At 33.4% G+C, this 17,230-nt stretch overlaps 1 protein-coding gene across 1 annotated transcript in view; it reads left to right on the top strand.

The window, feature by feature from the left end:
• The window catches only part of LOC145292833 (protein lifeguard 4-like), a 36,001-nt gene extending 20,156 nt beyond the window's left edge, over positions 1 to 15,845 (top strand). The window contains exons 4-7 of the mRNA XM_080138879.1: positions 6,032 to 6,065; positions 9,334 to 9,451; positions 11,478 to 11,523; positions 15,591 to 15,845. Coding sequence (XP_079995005.1) covers positions 6,032 to 6,065; positions 9,334 to 9,451; positions 11,478 to 11,523; positions 15,591 to 15,794 — 402 coding nt within the window. The 3' untranslated portion in view covers positions 15,795 to 15,845. The remainder of the gene's footprint in view (positions 1 to 6,031; positions 6,066 to 9,333; positions 9,452 to 11,477; positions 11,524 to 15,590) is intronic.
• The last annotated feature ends 1,385 nt before the right edge of the window (positions 15,846 to 17,230 follow it).

Raw genomic sequence — 17,230 nt, forward strand, 5'->3', positions numbered from 1 at the left:
TGTGTTCACAAGTATAAAAAAATAAAGCACAAAAAAATTTAAACTCCAACACATTTTGCAGTGTGTGTGTGACACCATCAAACCTCTGAATGCTAAGATCCACATCTTAGTCATCTGCCAAGGCCTCTTCATCATCAGTTGATTAATTCATTTCCCTATCTACTCTGAAAAAAATCTGCATTCTTATTGTGTCCAATTCGCAACTGTCCTTAACTCTGTCATCAACCATTACAAACTGAAGACTGCCCACAAACCATCCCTAACTGTTGCAAAATTCATTGACCTTTACTCGTACTGGTCAAAAAAATAGAACATATGTATAAAACTGTAAAATCATTCCGTTTGGGATAATTTTCGACTTGTAAATTGTACAGGCGAGATATCTTATGTAAATAACAATTGCAACTATTTTTAATAATTTGAGGAGGTGCATATGGCAGACAATGAGTACTTTATTGTCACATTAGAAAAGTCAACGTTTCAATTTAATAGAACATTTTGTCGTTGAATAATCTTAAACTAAAAAAAAATGCAACTATTGTTTTGTAGAGGACCAACCAGTTACCCCCCTTAAACATCATGATAGTAGCATGGACTCCTCTTGCAAAGATACCAATGAGGGTGACTTTTCCTGAGTCTGGTTACAAGTTGAAACATTGGAGGCCGCCATTTGTTTTTTGCCAAGTCAGAAAAAAAGAAGCTCTCGCTCTATGCGAGCTTTACATGTTTAAAAAGATTTTGAAAGCGATTTAATAATACTTTATCATTATGGGTCGCTTTAAAGACATATCGTTGCCTGAGAAGCAGCGTATCTTTGATTTGCGGGCAGAAGGAAAGACGCACATGGAAATTGTAATCAAGGTAGGATGTTCAAGATCAGTGGTGACCAAAGTGCTCCGGAAAGGTACTGAGGGTGTTTCCAACAGCAATCGCAAGAAATGCGGACGAAAGAAAGGCACCACCGAAAGACGAGCGGGCATTGGACAAGGTGGCAAAGAAAAGTCGATTCCAATCAACAAGTCACATCACTGAAGCGTGGAAACAGGCTTCTGGTGCTGACGTTTTGAGAAGTACTACCTACCGAAGGTTCCGGCAACTAGGATACCGAAATCGTATAGCTGCCACCAAACCGCTCCTTAACAAGAAGCAGATGTTGAAGAAGCTGCGATGGGCAACTGCTCACCAAACCTGGACTGCAGACGAATGGCGGCGTGTGATATTTTCAGATGAGTCTCAATTTTGTATCTCCTTCAGCGACCAAGGGCCACGTGTTTGGCGAAGAACCACGGGGAACGGTATAACTAAGAATGCGTTAAGAAGTCTGTGAAGTTCCCGCAGTCTTGCATGGTTTGGGGCTGTATGAGTGCTAAAGGTGTTGGTAATTTATGCTTCATCAAAGGAACTGTAAACGCAAAAGTATACAAATATATACTGGAAGCTAATTTATTGCCAGTGTTGGATAACCAGTTTGACAGGGAGGCTACAGACATCATTTTTCAACATGACTTGGCACCGGCACACTCTGCCAAGACCACGTCTTCCTGGCTGCGAGAACGATCAATCCCTGTTCTTGAATGGCCGGCAAACTCGCCAGATTTGAACGTTATTGAAGCCTTATGGGACCAGATGAAGAGGAAGCTCCGAAAAGAAAAACCTACTACCCTTGCAGCCATGAAGATTGCAATCCAGAACACATGGGATTCAGTGTCTACACATGATTGCGAGAAGCTTGTTGATTCCATGCCCCGGCGAATTGATGCCGTTATCAAGGCAAAAGGTGCTGCTACTAAATATTGATTAATTTTATTTGTATTTGTGTTAATAAAAAAACTATTTTGTTTACTTACCTGCATTGTTCTATTATTTTGAAACACGAAATATTCAAAAATCGACATTGCAGTTGATATGAAAAAAAAAATTATGTCGTAAAACAACTATTTCAGTTAGTTTAGCATGATAGGGATATTTTAGCACCAATTACATCTCACAGATTGTCCACAATAAGAATTTAGCGCCAAAAAACATGATGTTCTATTTTTTTGACCAGCACGAGTATATTTGGTTCTTTGTTCTAGTCATCTGCCACACCTTGATAAACAATTCTGTAAGATTCCTTTTCTGTGAATTGGACAACCTCCTCTTCATTGTTCTGCTGGTAAACTTATTTCCTCTTTTTTTTGTTATATTGTTTTCTTCCTTGTTTCATTTGCTTGAATATATACTGGATTACTTCCTTTGTTGTTGCACACAAGGAATGGCTATTTATGCATATAGATATTGAAACAGGCACAATATGTATTATTATTAGTTCTCACATCTCATCATTAGAGATTAATCACTGCAACAACCAGTGCTGCTTCTTGGAGTTTGGGTGACAAGTCTCCCCAGGTTTCCAGTACTCTCCACCTATTTTGATAATCTTTGCAAATGAATTTGCATTATTGCAACAGCTGTTTGCTATTGACTTCTTGCTAGCAATGACCACTAGTCTTCACTGGAATTTGGGTAGCAATAAGCCTCCCCAAGGTCCACGTCTCCTTTGCACCCATCCAGTGGAGATCTGGTTAGTGGTTTCTTTTCTCGGTCTTCCTATTCTCTTAGACCCTTCTCAACTATTTGATGTGGTGCTAGTCAATGCAAACACTAAACTACTTCTTATTATAATTATTATTCTATTAGAGAATTACTAAATGGGTTTTACCAATTTACAAATTGATTTTAAAAGCAGGTTTTAATTTTTTTTTTTATATTATTGAATTCTTTAAACATTGCGCATCGAAAATCCTGAAAACATTTAATTCACGATGCCTTGAAAACCTCATCTTCTTTAAAATCTAAATAGTATAAGTATTATATAGTAATAGCTATACCTACATGGCATTTATTGTTAGTGTTTTTATTTATAATTTTTTTTTAATTATACTATTTTACTGTTCCAAACAAAAGAAGTAATTCTGTATTGACGAATAGTCTTTTTAGTGACAATAAAAATATGACAATAATTCTAACCCAGTCAAAGAATTTTCTAGAAGGAATTAAATCAAATTATACTTTATCTTAACAACCCACCAAAAGATCTAACGAATGAGAATTATATAGTGACTTTGTAAGAAGAATATTATAAATGATAAAAATCGAGGAAGAGACTGACTTTACTTTGTATATTAGACTAACGGGGGTACCCGGCGTTGCCCGGGTGTTTAGAGGTGTGTGTGTTGAGCGGGAGGGAGGATCAAAACAAAAGAATAAGCAAAGTAATAACTCTGTTTAAATATTATATATATAAAAAAAAAACAATGTTAAAACTTCTTTAAAAAAAATTGTTGCCCGGGTGTTTGTGTTGGGGGGGGGGGGGACTTAAAAAAAAAAACAGTTTTGGTAAGTAGTTAGGATCGAACCCGAAGCCTTGAGGTGAAGGTGGAAAATAAAGTGTGTAAAAAACCTGACACGTTACCCGCTCAGCCAGCAGGAAAGAGTAACTTAGACACTTATGAATTTATTTAAGTATTAAAAACAGAATTGACACGTGCCCGCAATAAAAGTTAACTCCGCTACTTCTATTTGACCTCATTAATGAGGTCAAATAGAAGTAGCAGAGTTAAATTTTACTGCAGGGCAGCTTTTGGGTTTGTTTACCCAACTTTGGCTGGTTGTTTCCCCAAGATGTTGGGAGGGGGGGGGGACCAGCTCCCCATAAAAAGGGGATTGTCCAAATTGAATAGCAATTGTCTGATATAAGGAGTTTGGCCCCACATTGATCAAAACTGATTGCTACTGGACGTTCCACTGTGCGATTGCCGGAAACAGTGCCTTAGCTTTGAATTAGTTTCTGTTTTATACAAAAAAGCTGAACGAACACAAGACTGGCTGAAATAGCAAGAATTTTGTAAAAATTGACGTAAATAAATCTAGACGCAACGCGCGTTCGCAAATTGCACATATTATGATCTAGGGGATATATAAACACTTCTAAGACATAGTAAACTCCCCCCCCCCCCGAGTTACGTATATATAGACTAGCGGGGGGGGGGGAGTACCCGGCGTTGCCCGGGTGTTTGTAGGTGTGTGTGTTTTTGGGTAAATGAAAACAGAAATCGTTGGTTGTTTTAAAAAAAAACGAAGCCTTGACGCACTGTTGGAAAATAATAAAGTGTGAAAAAAAAAACGTGCGACTTGGCAGGTGCCCATTTGTTGTCAAGTTAATGATGTGAACTTTGAGTGCGGGACAGTGTTTTATTTACCGCGAGTCTGTTGGCTTCTTTTTTTTATACGAAAAAGCTTAATGCACATGCGGCGATCGAAAATTATTGAATATTTATCTTTTTGAAAGTCGGGTAAATTAAATAGACAGTTAACCCCGGTTGTTAACTTGTAGATATTATCATTTAGGTGCGATATAAAAAGTTTTAAGAAGTTGTGAGGCGACCGATCGGTTCTTGGAAAAAAGCCGTTCTTGGACATACACGAAAACACACACACACACAAACATTTTCGTTTTTATATTTATAGATATATATAAATTACTACTAGTAAAAATAAAAAAGGTAGATTTCTTAGATTGGACCTGTTTAAAATTCAAAGTCGACTTACTGCCCACAAGAACAATGTAAGATGCAAAATCATTTTTTAATAAGGAGGAATTTCTAATTTTTCATAAATTTGCTCTTTGGATTGAGACAAAAATAAAAATTGTCCCAGTCAAGAATTTTTCCTGTTTTAACTGATGACACAGATACCACTAAGTATCTGTAATAAAAATTTATTTTCATATCTATAGAGAGAAAAAGAAAAGAAAAAAAAACTTTTAATATCAGAACATAAATATTTTCCAAACAAACAATGGCACAAAATTTATTTTGTTAGTACAATTAGCCACTAAATTATTGCCATTCAAAGTTCATTGGAAATTAAAACATTTGTGTGCTATTGGATCTATAGGTCAATTTCTGGTATCTGACTAAAAATATAGGCTTTGAACAAGTGAAAAATCTGTACAAATGTAATGTCATCTTGTGGTAAATTAAAATTAATAACAAAGCAGTAATCATTAGATGAAGCTAGCCTATATGTTGGGTAGAATCCGATTTACCCCTAACAAAAAAAAAAAACAAGCAAAAATTACACTGAAGTTCAACTTTGACTGTTCATATAAGATTAATTTCATCAACTAACATCTTTACTCTTAATAATTCATAACACTTTAGAAATTGAGCTAGATTTTTCTTTTAAATAAAAAATCAATAAAAAGGAATTCAGATTTGGACCATGAACTAAATAGACAGAACCACAATTTCATGATAGGGAAAAACTTCCTACAGTATTTAATTCACTAAAGTTTTCAACTACCCTTACTTCTCTTTGACTGCATTAAATCTACTTCCTTTTCTTTTGTCATTTATCTTTTTTTATTTTCCTACTTCTCAGTCGAATATAGTGTCACATATGTATAGATATACACAATAAAGTGCACACTAAATTCAAAAAACACCAACATTTCTTTCATGGAAAAATAAATTGCCTGTCAGCAAAAATAGTAACCTAACTTAAAGTAGCTGAAAAAAATAAAAAACTTAGTAAAGAAAAAAAGGTTCTTTTTTTTTTTTTTTTGTTCATTAAAATTTCATTAAGATAATCCCTCTCACCACCACCACAAATTTAATCATATTCAACCTTAAGTTTGGCATAAAGCACTCATTCTAAGCCAATGGCTATAACTTTTGCTAAACATATATACCTTGATCTTAGGCTGGAATGTGTGTTTAGGTTATTGATTTCATGCCTCTCTCATTTTTTTTTTATGGACATCCTTTCCTTAACTTTGACTTCATCATGATATCATAGAATTTTATAAAATTTCAAAGGTACAAATTGGAATGATTTATTGTTATTTTTTACAAATTTAATTCTGTATAAAATACATGATTTAAAGAATGTTTTACCAAAGTTATTGAAGAATTCAAGGAATGAAGAATTATTTGCTGCAAAATATAAAAAGATTAAAAATCGTTTTTTTTTTCTTCTTTCTTTTCAGACTGCAATGGAAGCTTATACAGTTGGAGTCATCGGTACAAAACTTTTTTTTTTTTTTTTTTAAATTTTTATTTTAATAGTTTTTATTCTCACTTAAGATTTGCTTGATTTTTGTTGAAAAGAAATGATGGGTAACTTTATAACCTGAGGTACGAGGCAGGATTATTACAATAATAGAATTTTAACTTTGATGCAACACTAGTATAAACACTACCACTTTCGATACCATATAATAACACTGGTAAATGGCTCTGTACTTTGCATACCATACAATGGCTTTTTAGGAATTTCATCATACTCAATATGTAGTTTAGAAGAAGAAAAAAGAACTGTAAACATGTCTGTGTCTATTCATTGCACAGGCTGTGAGTCTGTTCTTTGTCTTAATTCCAACGTCAGACACAGTGTTAATCATGTGATCTCAGTTGCTACAGGCCTGCAATTAGAACTCCTAGCCTGACAAAATCAAAACCCAAGGCCAACCAAATGTTGTTCTTCAGCTTAGGACCTAAAGGCCCATCTGTCTGTGAAATCCATAAAAATCATTTTTGTCCTTCTGCTGGAATATATATAGACATCACTTGGACTACATTATAAGATCACTTGAGATTATCAACTGTTAATCTATAGATGTAAAAAAAAAACAATTTAGCATCAGGTCAATCATCTAGTATTAATATTACTTTGGAAAATCTCGAATGGGTCATATCACATGGAACCCAGTATTCAAGAGGACATTACTGTTTCAAAGATGTCATCCATTTCTTAGATGGTCTCTCCCTTAGCTAAATATTTCTCATTGCAGGTCTATTGTGTGTATGCATTGCAACTATGCATCTTATTAAACATACAGCATTTCACATGTTTACAGAAAAAAAAAAAATAGAACAAGAGATGAGATATAGATTGGTGGAAAGAATTAAGATTGAATCAAACATAGTTATATTAAAAATCCATTCAACAAAGATGGAGGAGATCAAAATCTTGAATTTATAATCAAAAACACCAGTACAAAACATAAACAAAATGTCAGTGTCAATACTTTTGACGACATTTAGTACAATATAATAGGTTATTGAATTCTGTTGAACATTGTTAATTCAATCATCCACTTTTGAGTGATTTTTACTGCTTTGGAATCACTCCACTATGAAAAAAAAAACATTTTATCATTTTTTAAATAATTCAATTTCTAGCCTGGCTATAACAATGGTAACTCAATTCTTCGACTCTATCATAAACAGCTTAACAGTGTCATCTCATTGACATGTTATAAGTAGTCAGCTCAATGGGTACTGACATCTCGGTAAAAGTGGCAATGGTGGTCATTGTAGTTGCAATAGAGCAGCAGAACTTTTTCTGTCTTCCTCTTTTTTTTTTCTTGTTTTACAAACTGTCACCATTTTTTGCTTCATAGTAATAAGGTAACAACCAAAAAAAAAGATGAAAATAACTTGCTCAACTTTTTTACAGCACTGTAAAGTTAAATATTATGCATTGCCCACTCCCCAAAAGAGAGTATTCAAATCTAATAAGCTTGCCTGCAAAATAGGAAAGTTTTGCTGTCTTCATCACTTTGAACTTTCTGTCCATGGCACGTAGCCCTAATTCTAATCTTTTATCTTCTAATAGAATTTTCCATTTCTCTGCTTAATCTAATCTCATGTGGAAAATACAGTTTTTAACACTATTTTTTCATACACTTATCTAATTTTGCTACAACAATTATCATGAACTTTGAGGTTCTCCGTGCCTTTCAGTAACAAAAAATAAATTTTGATTTAAATATTACTTCTTATATAAGATTACAGGTATTATTTAAACTATGAAAACATAAAATACATACTATTTTTTATATTTTAGGTGATTCATACATGTAAATCTTATACATGAAATAAAGATGTTTTTTCCTTATATTTTTGTCATCAATAGCTTATTTTACTACCAGCTACATAAAATTTGCTTCTCCAGTGATTTATTATTTAAATAAGTTTATGTTGTTAAAACAAAAAATTTTATTTTCAACTGATTTCATAAATTTTAATATTTAATCCTGATAAATATTTTTTTTATTAATCATAAAGAGTTGGAGTTCTTCCCCTCACAGTCAGAAGTCCTAATACTGCCACCCTTATCACCGGCTATTATTTTAATTTTCTTAATTTCACTGGTTAAAAAAGAGGAGAAAACAGTTCTTCATTTGTCTTTAGCACACCATACTTAAAAACAAAGGTTTTAAGTTCAAACTTTATTTGGGATCTGCTTTATGTATTGAATGAATAGCGGCACTATCTTGTACTTGGTCTTTAGCATGTGGTTCGTAGAGAAAGTCTATGCGTTCAAACCTCATGCAGAGCATAATTAGTTTAGAGAATTAATTTTACCTGCTCTAGCATGGGTATTCTAATATATATTGTAAGGATAAATATTTTTATATTCTGGCAATCATGTGTGAGGTTTTTGACTCCAACAGAAATTATGATGTAATAAAAACCAAACATTTGAAATCAAATGCACAGTATACCAATTCTGCAGTCAAGAATGTCCTTGGCAATTAGTCTGACAGTCTGGGTTATTTTTGAGTAAATGATAACCTTGCTTTTGTCAGGCCGAGGTATGGTTCTATTAAGTTCTAAAAGATCCAACCTCCCAGGGTTTACTTTTTGAGAAAGGACTAATTTATTGCTACCAGAAAATGCTGATGGGGCTACTGAAGCAAGTTTTGTGGATCAGAATGAACTCTCTTCTTGTGTGCTGACTTTTCAATCTCCACCTTTCAATACGGTATCACCTTTTCTCATTAAGTAAGGGAGGTAACTACTCTGCAGCATGGTGCAGAAGTATGGCCTGTATACAACGTTGCAGCTATATGATGTAGCATGATGTAGCATCTGTGATGAATTTTGAATGTTAAGTTTCAAGTAAGAACATTTGGGGCTAGCATCAATAAAGCCCTCATCCAAAAACAAGCTTACAATTATGAGGTCACAGGAACAGGCTGAAGCATCAGACTCCCAAGGCTCGTACTCTTAATCCAAAGAAGGGTCTCATAACATATAAGAGATCTCAGTTGTTCGATCACCAATTCTCAACTGACAAAAAAAAAACCCAGATGGAAAAGGTGAGTTCACCAGAAGTTGTTGATCATGGTGATATTGTTTGATTCCTGTGTTCCAAGTATTGGCTTTTCTCTCACATTAGGAAAGGGAGATTTTATTTGACGAAAAGTCTCTCTCTCTAAAATCACTTGAGTTTATTTCTGGCAGGGACGTTTTAATTTTTATTTTTTCATCTTGTTTCTAGTGACCTTTTATGACAAAGTAGCCGTGATGGAAGCATTTGCTTTGACATGTGCTGTCACCCTCGGCCTTACTGCCTACACCTTTCAGAGTAAAAGAGATTTCAGCAGTTGGGGACCAAGGTAAGTTATGGCCAGATGTTTCTCTTTTTCTCTTGTTAGCTTTTCTATTCTTATATACAATTCCTTTTATTTTGGCCTAAAATGTTTTCTAAGCCCATAACTTGAGGTATATAAGATTTATTTTTACGTTTCAGGCGCAACACTAAATTAAACTGCTGCAGGCACACTTTGACAAAGTGTTATAAATAGACACCATATTACCATTATAGTAAAATTTAGTTTTGTTTATCACAACACGTCTGTTTATTTAATTCTGAATCCAGTCATTATAGTAAAAGTTTTTATGCTTTAAATTGTTGATATCTTCAAATATTTATGGTATTAATTTTGTGAGGTAGTCATAATGTAAATGTATGCATATTATTGATTCTGGTTTTGGCATCGGCTGTTAAAATCAACTCTTGGCTTTTGCCAGGGAACAATCTGCTCACTGATCTCTGAATCTAAAACATGCTGGAGAAATCCTTCAGAGGAAAGATGAAATTAATATGCTCTGGAAGCTGATCAGGTCACACACTGATCCAATTAGCTTCCAGAGTGTAAATTAATTTCATCTGTCCCCTGAAGGAAACTTCAGGCCGTTTCGGATTTGCAGATCAATGAGCAGATTATATCAATTCACAGCTTCCATAATGGGCTAACTCTTTTATGCAGCAATCGATTTTACTGTCTGATGACACTTCTCTATGATAACATTTGCAGATGACATGTATGCATAGTATAGTTGGAATTGGATGCTCTATTCATCCATAAACTGTTTGATTTGCAGATTAAACAGGGCAGTATTATTATCGGCCAGAGGTGGCAAAATCACTGATTAGCTGCTGCATCACATGTGCAGTGTCTTGTAGCAGCAGCTGACAGATCGAAAATCCTGTAGCTGCACCTGTGGACCAGCATTAAAAAATGTGACAACCATTGTAGTGCATGATGTCTATGTCTAGCTGATTCCATACTTCATGCACACTGAGACCTTTATTCTGCAATCTCACCAGAATGGTGTCAGAACAATCATCTTTACTATTGCTTTCTACATGGACAACTTAATTCTATAGATAAAACATATCTGCCTGACTCCATGCTTTCTACTGTGCTAGCATCATCGATTTTGTTATATAATTCTAAATAGTTAATTAAAAGGAGTGTCGGTACTTTCTCTACAACAATTATGTATATCAATTTAACATTAAATTTTTCAATTTTTAGAGGCAGTTAAGTTTTCTGTGTAGGTTTAAAGTTAATTTATCTGCCGCCCTGTCTCCCACCTTCCCATTGTCAGAAAGGGAGGGTAGGGACATTTGTAAACAGGAATTATTTTGGCTAGGCATAACTCCATTTGATGAACTTTTCATATTTATTTTGTCATTGTTAATTACATTTTTGGGGTTTCTAAATCAGCCTCTTTTACAGAGGTATTGTCATTGCACATTCCAATTTTTTTTTTTTTCTTTTTTTTTCAATATGTTGTATCTTCAACCCTAAGAAAAATCACTATAGATTGTTCACTGGTAACCTGGCTTAGTTAAATCCTTGATGAAGGAGCATAAGGAAAATGAATTGATACTGGACATGGGAATAGTCTACCCTGTTTGGATTAAATAATGTGTTCAACTGGAAAGTTTCCAGACAGTAACTGACAACTTTAAAAGATGCTTGAAGAAGACAAATATATACAGGGTGACCCCCAAAAAAACAAAAGCTAAATGGAGGCCATCTAGAACATATGCTGTAGAACAGAAAAAAAAAAGGCCAAAGACCCTAGTGTTTTGATGTGATGTTTTGAATATAATAAACTAGTTATGACCAAAGTTTCATTTCATTCGGACAAAATACTAAGAAACGGGGCCTAATTAGAGTTGGAGCCCGTTGTTTTAGGGTCACCCTGTATAATAGTGGAAACCTGAAAATAGCAGCAAGTAAATGAGAACAATTGTTTGTAATTAATGTAAAGACTTTGTGCTTTATTTTTAACTGAAGAAGGTATTATAAGTGGTTTTAATTAAGTATTCATTTTTTGTCCTTTCAGCCTGTTTGCAGTTTTGTGGGTCTTGATTCTGGCTGGCTTTCTGCAGGTATAAAAGTTGTTTTTTTTTATATAGTTATTAATACAACTTTCTTTGTACATTGTAAACGAAGCAGACAACAACTAATTTCCAAGTTAATTTAATTACATGACTTTTAACTGAGAAAATTATTAACTACAATTTGAAGAAAAAATGTTTAAAAACAATAGAATGCAGCTTTACCAATTTAACAGTTTTGTTTCAAGTGGAATATTTTTTATTGGAAAAGATCTGTACAAATCTTTTTCATTGATATAAATGATTGAATTCACTAATGAAAAAAAAACACAATAAAAGCAGGCATGTGAGTTCATTTTTTTAAGCCAGAAAATGTATATTTCTATTTAAATTAATAGAGCCACGAGTTATATATATTTTTATTTATTTATTTTTTTTCTTTGTTGCAGGAAAAAACATTTCTACCAAATTGCTTTCCATCTTTTCTCTTTTTGGTTGCTGTATTTTTTTACTACTTCTCTTTTTCTTTTTTTCTCTTTTCCTCTTCTCTTCATCTCTCTGTCTTGTCTGAACTTGCTTTCTTTTACGTTGTTATGACAGTTCTCTCTGAAAATCGAAAATGTTAAGGCTAAGATTTCAAACAATTCATGATGGAGATAGGGAAGTTAGATAACTTGTTTTTCAAAGAATGACATCCTATTCCCCCCCCCCCCCCACATGCATACTCAATGTCTTTCTTTTAATTTTAACTTTCTCGGTAAAAACTGATCAGTCGGTTCAATTAATTTAACGATTAATTTCTTTGTAAATTTGCTCATTTTTTTGTTTACCAAAATTAATATTTCACTAATTAAATTATTTTAAACATGTTTGTACTATTTATCAGCCAAGTTGTTTTTATTTATTTATTTTTTTGTGCCACCTTCTCCACACACATTCACCATAGGGAAGGAGAGTTTCCATAGTCAGTAGTCTATCAGTAATATGTTTTTTTTTTCTTTCTACTTTAATTTGCTCTAAACAAAGTTCATTACCACTGAAGCGAAAGGAGTTACTGTAGATTAGGAGCCATACATATAAGGGCATCTGAAGTGGGAAGTTGCGCAACAAGATGTTGGTACAATCAGCGAAGCAAGGAGGGAATTCCAAAGGCTGGCAGTTTAATGAAAGTAGCTATTAAAATAAAAAGCCTTCTGGCATCTGGGGAACTCTACTGTGAGAGAGTGGAATTTTGCTGATTGTTAGGTCTGCTGGGGGTATTTATATTGACGGGGTACTAGTGCAATAAGTTCATTGGAGCACATTCCATTAAAATACTTGAAAAAAAAACCCATAAAAATACAACACTGTGACAATAAGACAGGGGCCTGGAGCTTAGTAGATAATGTTGCACCTTAATAGACCCCACCCCCCTGTAGAAAAGTGCTCAGTTGAAGGTGAAGATATCAATGTTTTTAGCCAATTTTTCAATATTTGTCGTCTGAAAGGTCGAACTTCAAAATGATACTGATGTTGTAAAAATCCATCGCCTCTGTCGAAAGTTTTAGGCAGACATGCAAACATACATACATACATTTATATATTGGTAACTAAAAATTTTCAACCCAAACCAATTAAAAAGCTTGCCCTATCTCTGAATACCCTTTATGTAAAATTTCAAATGTTTAGACCAGAAATTGTTTTAGTAATTTGGTAGAGACCGCAGAGGTCAAATTTTTTTTAACTTTCACCTCTATTATGATCCCTTAACATTTATTGTTTTGGGCTCAAATCAAGTTATTAAGTTACATTCATGTCCAAGGAACCTATATCTAAAATTTCAAGTGTTTATACCTAAAATTGTCAGAGGAGTTTGGTAGCGTTTTCAAAGGTCAAATCGTTGAACTTTGACCCCTTAACAGCTAAATTTCTGTCCGAAAACGGATTACAAAGATTTTCCCAAATCTCAGTACCCTGTATATCAAATTTCGAGTCTGTAGACTTAAAATTGACAGTTATTGCGTAGGGAAATATACACGCACACAGACAGACAGACACGTTCACTTTTATAGATATATAGATATAGGCGAATGGTATCCTTGTAAAAACATAAGATACAGGCAGGAGGGATAAATTTTCTAGCACATTAAAGGGAGCTCACCTTCTTTTGCAGCAGCATTGACAATGTTTTCTATGTATATGTTCCAATTCATGTTACTAGTAAATGTTAAACCAAGGAGTTTGAATGATAAACTCTCAGGTAGGTGCTATTAGCCATGGCAATCAGTGAATGAGAAGGTGTATTAGAATTGTTAATGGGAAAGAGCTTTGTCTTTGTGGCAATGGATGTTACCATTCATTTATGTCTCCATTCCACTAAAACTTAAAGGTCATTTTCTAAGGATTCTTCAGTCATTGTTTGGGATATGTGCATGTTTGTTTTGCCTACATGTTGGGAATAGTGGTGTCATCACCAAATATACCTATCTTGGACACAATTGAATTAGGAAGAGTGTTTATTAAACTGGCTCTTTTTTTTTTTTTTTTTTTTTTTTTTTTTTTTTTGCTAAGAATGATCTGATTATTTGTCTAGTAATCAGGGTTGCAGAGTTGGAGGTTTTAGCTGTAGTCAGTTGGAGTCAGATTTCTAAGAGTACTAGGAGTCGGAATTTTTTATCTGACTCCGATTCCGAGTATATTAAGGTCTCCCACTCTAGCTTCACCAGCCTTGTGTTGTGTAGGGTATAGATGTTTAGAGATGATCTTTAGAATACCCTCAATAGAACGGGCTCACCTAAATCCATATTGTTTGTCAGAAAAAAGTTTGGCATTAACAAGCTCGCGGACACAATCTATTACTGCTAGGATTATTAAGTGTGATCATGAATCGAAAAAATCAGAACATTTTCTGCTATCGGAATTGGAAAAATTGGTGCATATTTTTGATGCTAAAAACAATTTTTTTTAACTTAATTTTTTTTTTCTTCACAAAGGAGTCACCACTTATCAAAACCCAAGGGCCACTCAAAGATAAAGTTTAATGAATGAAAGGTGATAGTGTAGTAATTGTTAATGGTGTAGATTGGGTAGAATTTGGATTATTTAAATGGACTCAACAAGAACTTGTTTACATTGGACTTGAAGGCTACCATATTGTAATCGGATAGGAAGCAGGTCAGTGGAACAGTGTTCCACAGGTAAGCAGTTCCAGAAAAGAAGCTTTGTTCATAGAATCTGCGTTTAGATTTAAGCACAGATAGAGAGTGAGGGAAATTGTTGATAATGGTTGTGGCTAGTTGGGTGTTTTGTGAAAGTTTGGGACATTACATCAGCAGTGAGAGACCTACTGGAGCGGTAGAATGATCCAATCATTTTTCCAGCAATCTTGGCAACACATTTGATGCATGTGTTCCATTTCAGATTAGGAGTGAAGGTCAGTTCCAGAAGCTTGTCAATACATGTTTCCTCATGACAAGAGCCATTCATTTTAATTGGGGGCAAGATGGGGTGAGAGCAATTATGATGAAAAGAAAGAAGCTTCGTTTTAGATGCATTAAAATTAACCTGCCACCTTTTTCCTCATTGCACCACATGCTCATGATCAGAAAAGAGAGAATCAGAAAGATTTTGGTCATTGCTGGCCTTTGAAGTGTTGCCATAGAATGTAGTGTCGTCTGCATAAATGTCTACGAATGATCTAAGAATGTGATTTGGACAAAGATCAAGAATGAAATTGGGCTCAGGATGGAACTGGTACTAATGATAAAATGTTAAGTATTGATTTTAAACTATCAGTAAAACTAAGATCTATATATCCCTCGATACAAGTGTATTTTTATATTTGCAAAAATATATACACATATTACGTGTCTTTTTTTTTTAATGGTAATCTGAAAACAAAAACTACTTTATAATTAAATATTTAGAAATTTTAAAAGGATCTGAAATTGTATCAGAAGCAGGCATTTAGAACAGAATCGGTAATTGCATTGGAATTGGGGGAGCGGGGAGAAAATATTAGAATCATCCTATCACTACTACCTAATCTAATATCTTGCTTCTCCACAATTTCCAAAATAAAAATGCGTTTTTGTTTACTTTGCTATCAACTTTTTATCATTTTTTTTTTTTTTTCACAGATGTTTTTCCCAACCGTCATGATGGACCGTTTGATAGCCATTGGTGGTGCCATCATCTTCTCACTCTTCATCGTTTATGACACTCACATGATGATGCATAAGCTGTCACCTGAGGAATATATTGTTGCTTCCATCAATCTCTACTTGGATATCATCAACCTCTTCCTCTACATTCTCCGTATTGTTAGCGAAAGTCGTAAATAAAGCACCTGTAGCTGCTTGTCTCCAATTGACATGTCACGGATGATGCACATATTTTCTTTCCTTTTTATTTTTATTTCTTAAAATTAATGATCATCTGACCAATTAAAAGGAAGTGTTAATTTTTATGCTTACAATATTTTGCAAAATGCAAAAGATTTTTCGATGAGAGAGAGAAAAAAAGAATTATCAGCTTTGTCATTTTCCTGACTTCCATGAAAATTTCAGATCTTTCAACATGCTATTTTCTTTTCCAATTAGTGTGATCAGATCCTAGTCTTCTCTACACTAAGCTTTTACAAATCTTGCCTCCATTTTATAGAAGTCTTCTAAGCTTTGGTCATAGTTTGGCAACAATTTTATTACCAGGAAAAATGATTGTGTGATAATTTTTTTTTTCTTATTTTTTCTTTTTTTTTTTTTTTTTCTCTCTTCGGGTGAAAGGGAATTTCTATTCTATCATAAATTTTTACACTTTTACCCTGCACACACGCACACACAGAGAAAATTCTATGGTTCTTGTCCAGAATTCTTCCATATTAAAAAAAACAAAAAAATAAAGAAAAATCTGTATGATGTATGTACCCATGTCAAAACAAAAATATTATGTTCCAAAAAATCATAAATTGATTAAGTAGTTTTATTTTTAAATAATAAAATCAAATTTTCTGAGTAAGAAAAGAGCAGCTGTCTTGCTTGCAATTTTGATAGGAATCTAAAAAAAAAAAAAAGCAAAGGTAAATAACATAATTCAAACCTGTAAGATTTATGCTGTAATGTCTACAAATTTCCATTAATCGCTTAAAATGATTTTCTTTACAAAAATAAAACTACTTGATTAATTTACATGATTTTAGAATATATTTCATTTCGTCATTGGTACATACATTATACTTTTTTTTTAATTTTTTGTTTTGCTTTTTAATATGGAGCAATTTTGGAAGAGAGCCAATTCTACTTAATTTAGTTTAAGTTGCTTATCTATTATTATCAATTTAAAATTGCTCAATGTTCAATACATAGTAATATATACTTTTTCAAACATTTATAATAGTATCTAAACTCTCAAAGAATATGAACTTTATGTATGTTTCAAGATACAAACATAATGAAAAAAAAACTTTCTTGATTTTCTCTTCTTTCAAACTATTATCCATACTATTTTAATTCCTTAGAGTATAATATTACTCATTTTATTCTATAGAATTTTTTTGGTATCCTAGTAACAGACATGCTTAATTTTGAAGCCTGATTTTCTGATGATGGAGGATCTTTATTATATCTTGAGTTAATTGCTGACTCCTCTATCATTATTATTAAATCCTCTTTAAACCTGCATAAAATTGATGTTCTTTGAGATTTCTCATTCTGAAATTTAATTTAAATGCTATTATAAATCTTTGAAATATATATTAATATATATAACCTGAAAATGAACT

The sequence above is a fragment of the Euprymna scolopes genome, chromosome 2 (assembly GCF_053919585.1).
Source record: "Euprymna scolopes isolate OS-2025 chromosome 2, ASM5391958v1, whole genome shotgun sequence".
Taxonomy (NCBI): Eukaryota; Metazoa; Mollusca; class Cephalopoda; order Sepiida; family Sepiolidae; genus Euprymna; species Euprymna scolopes.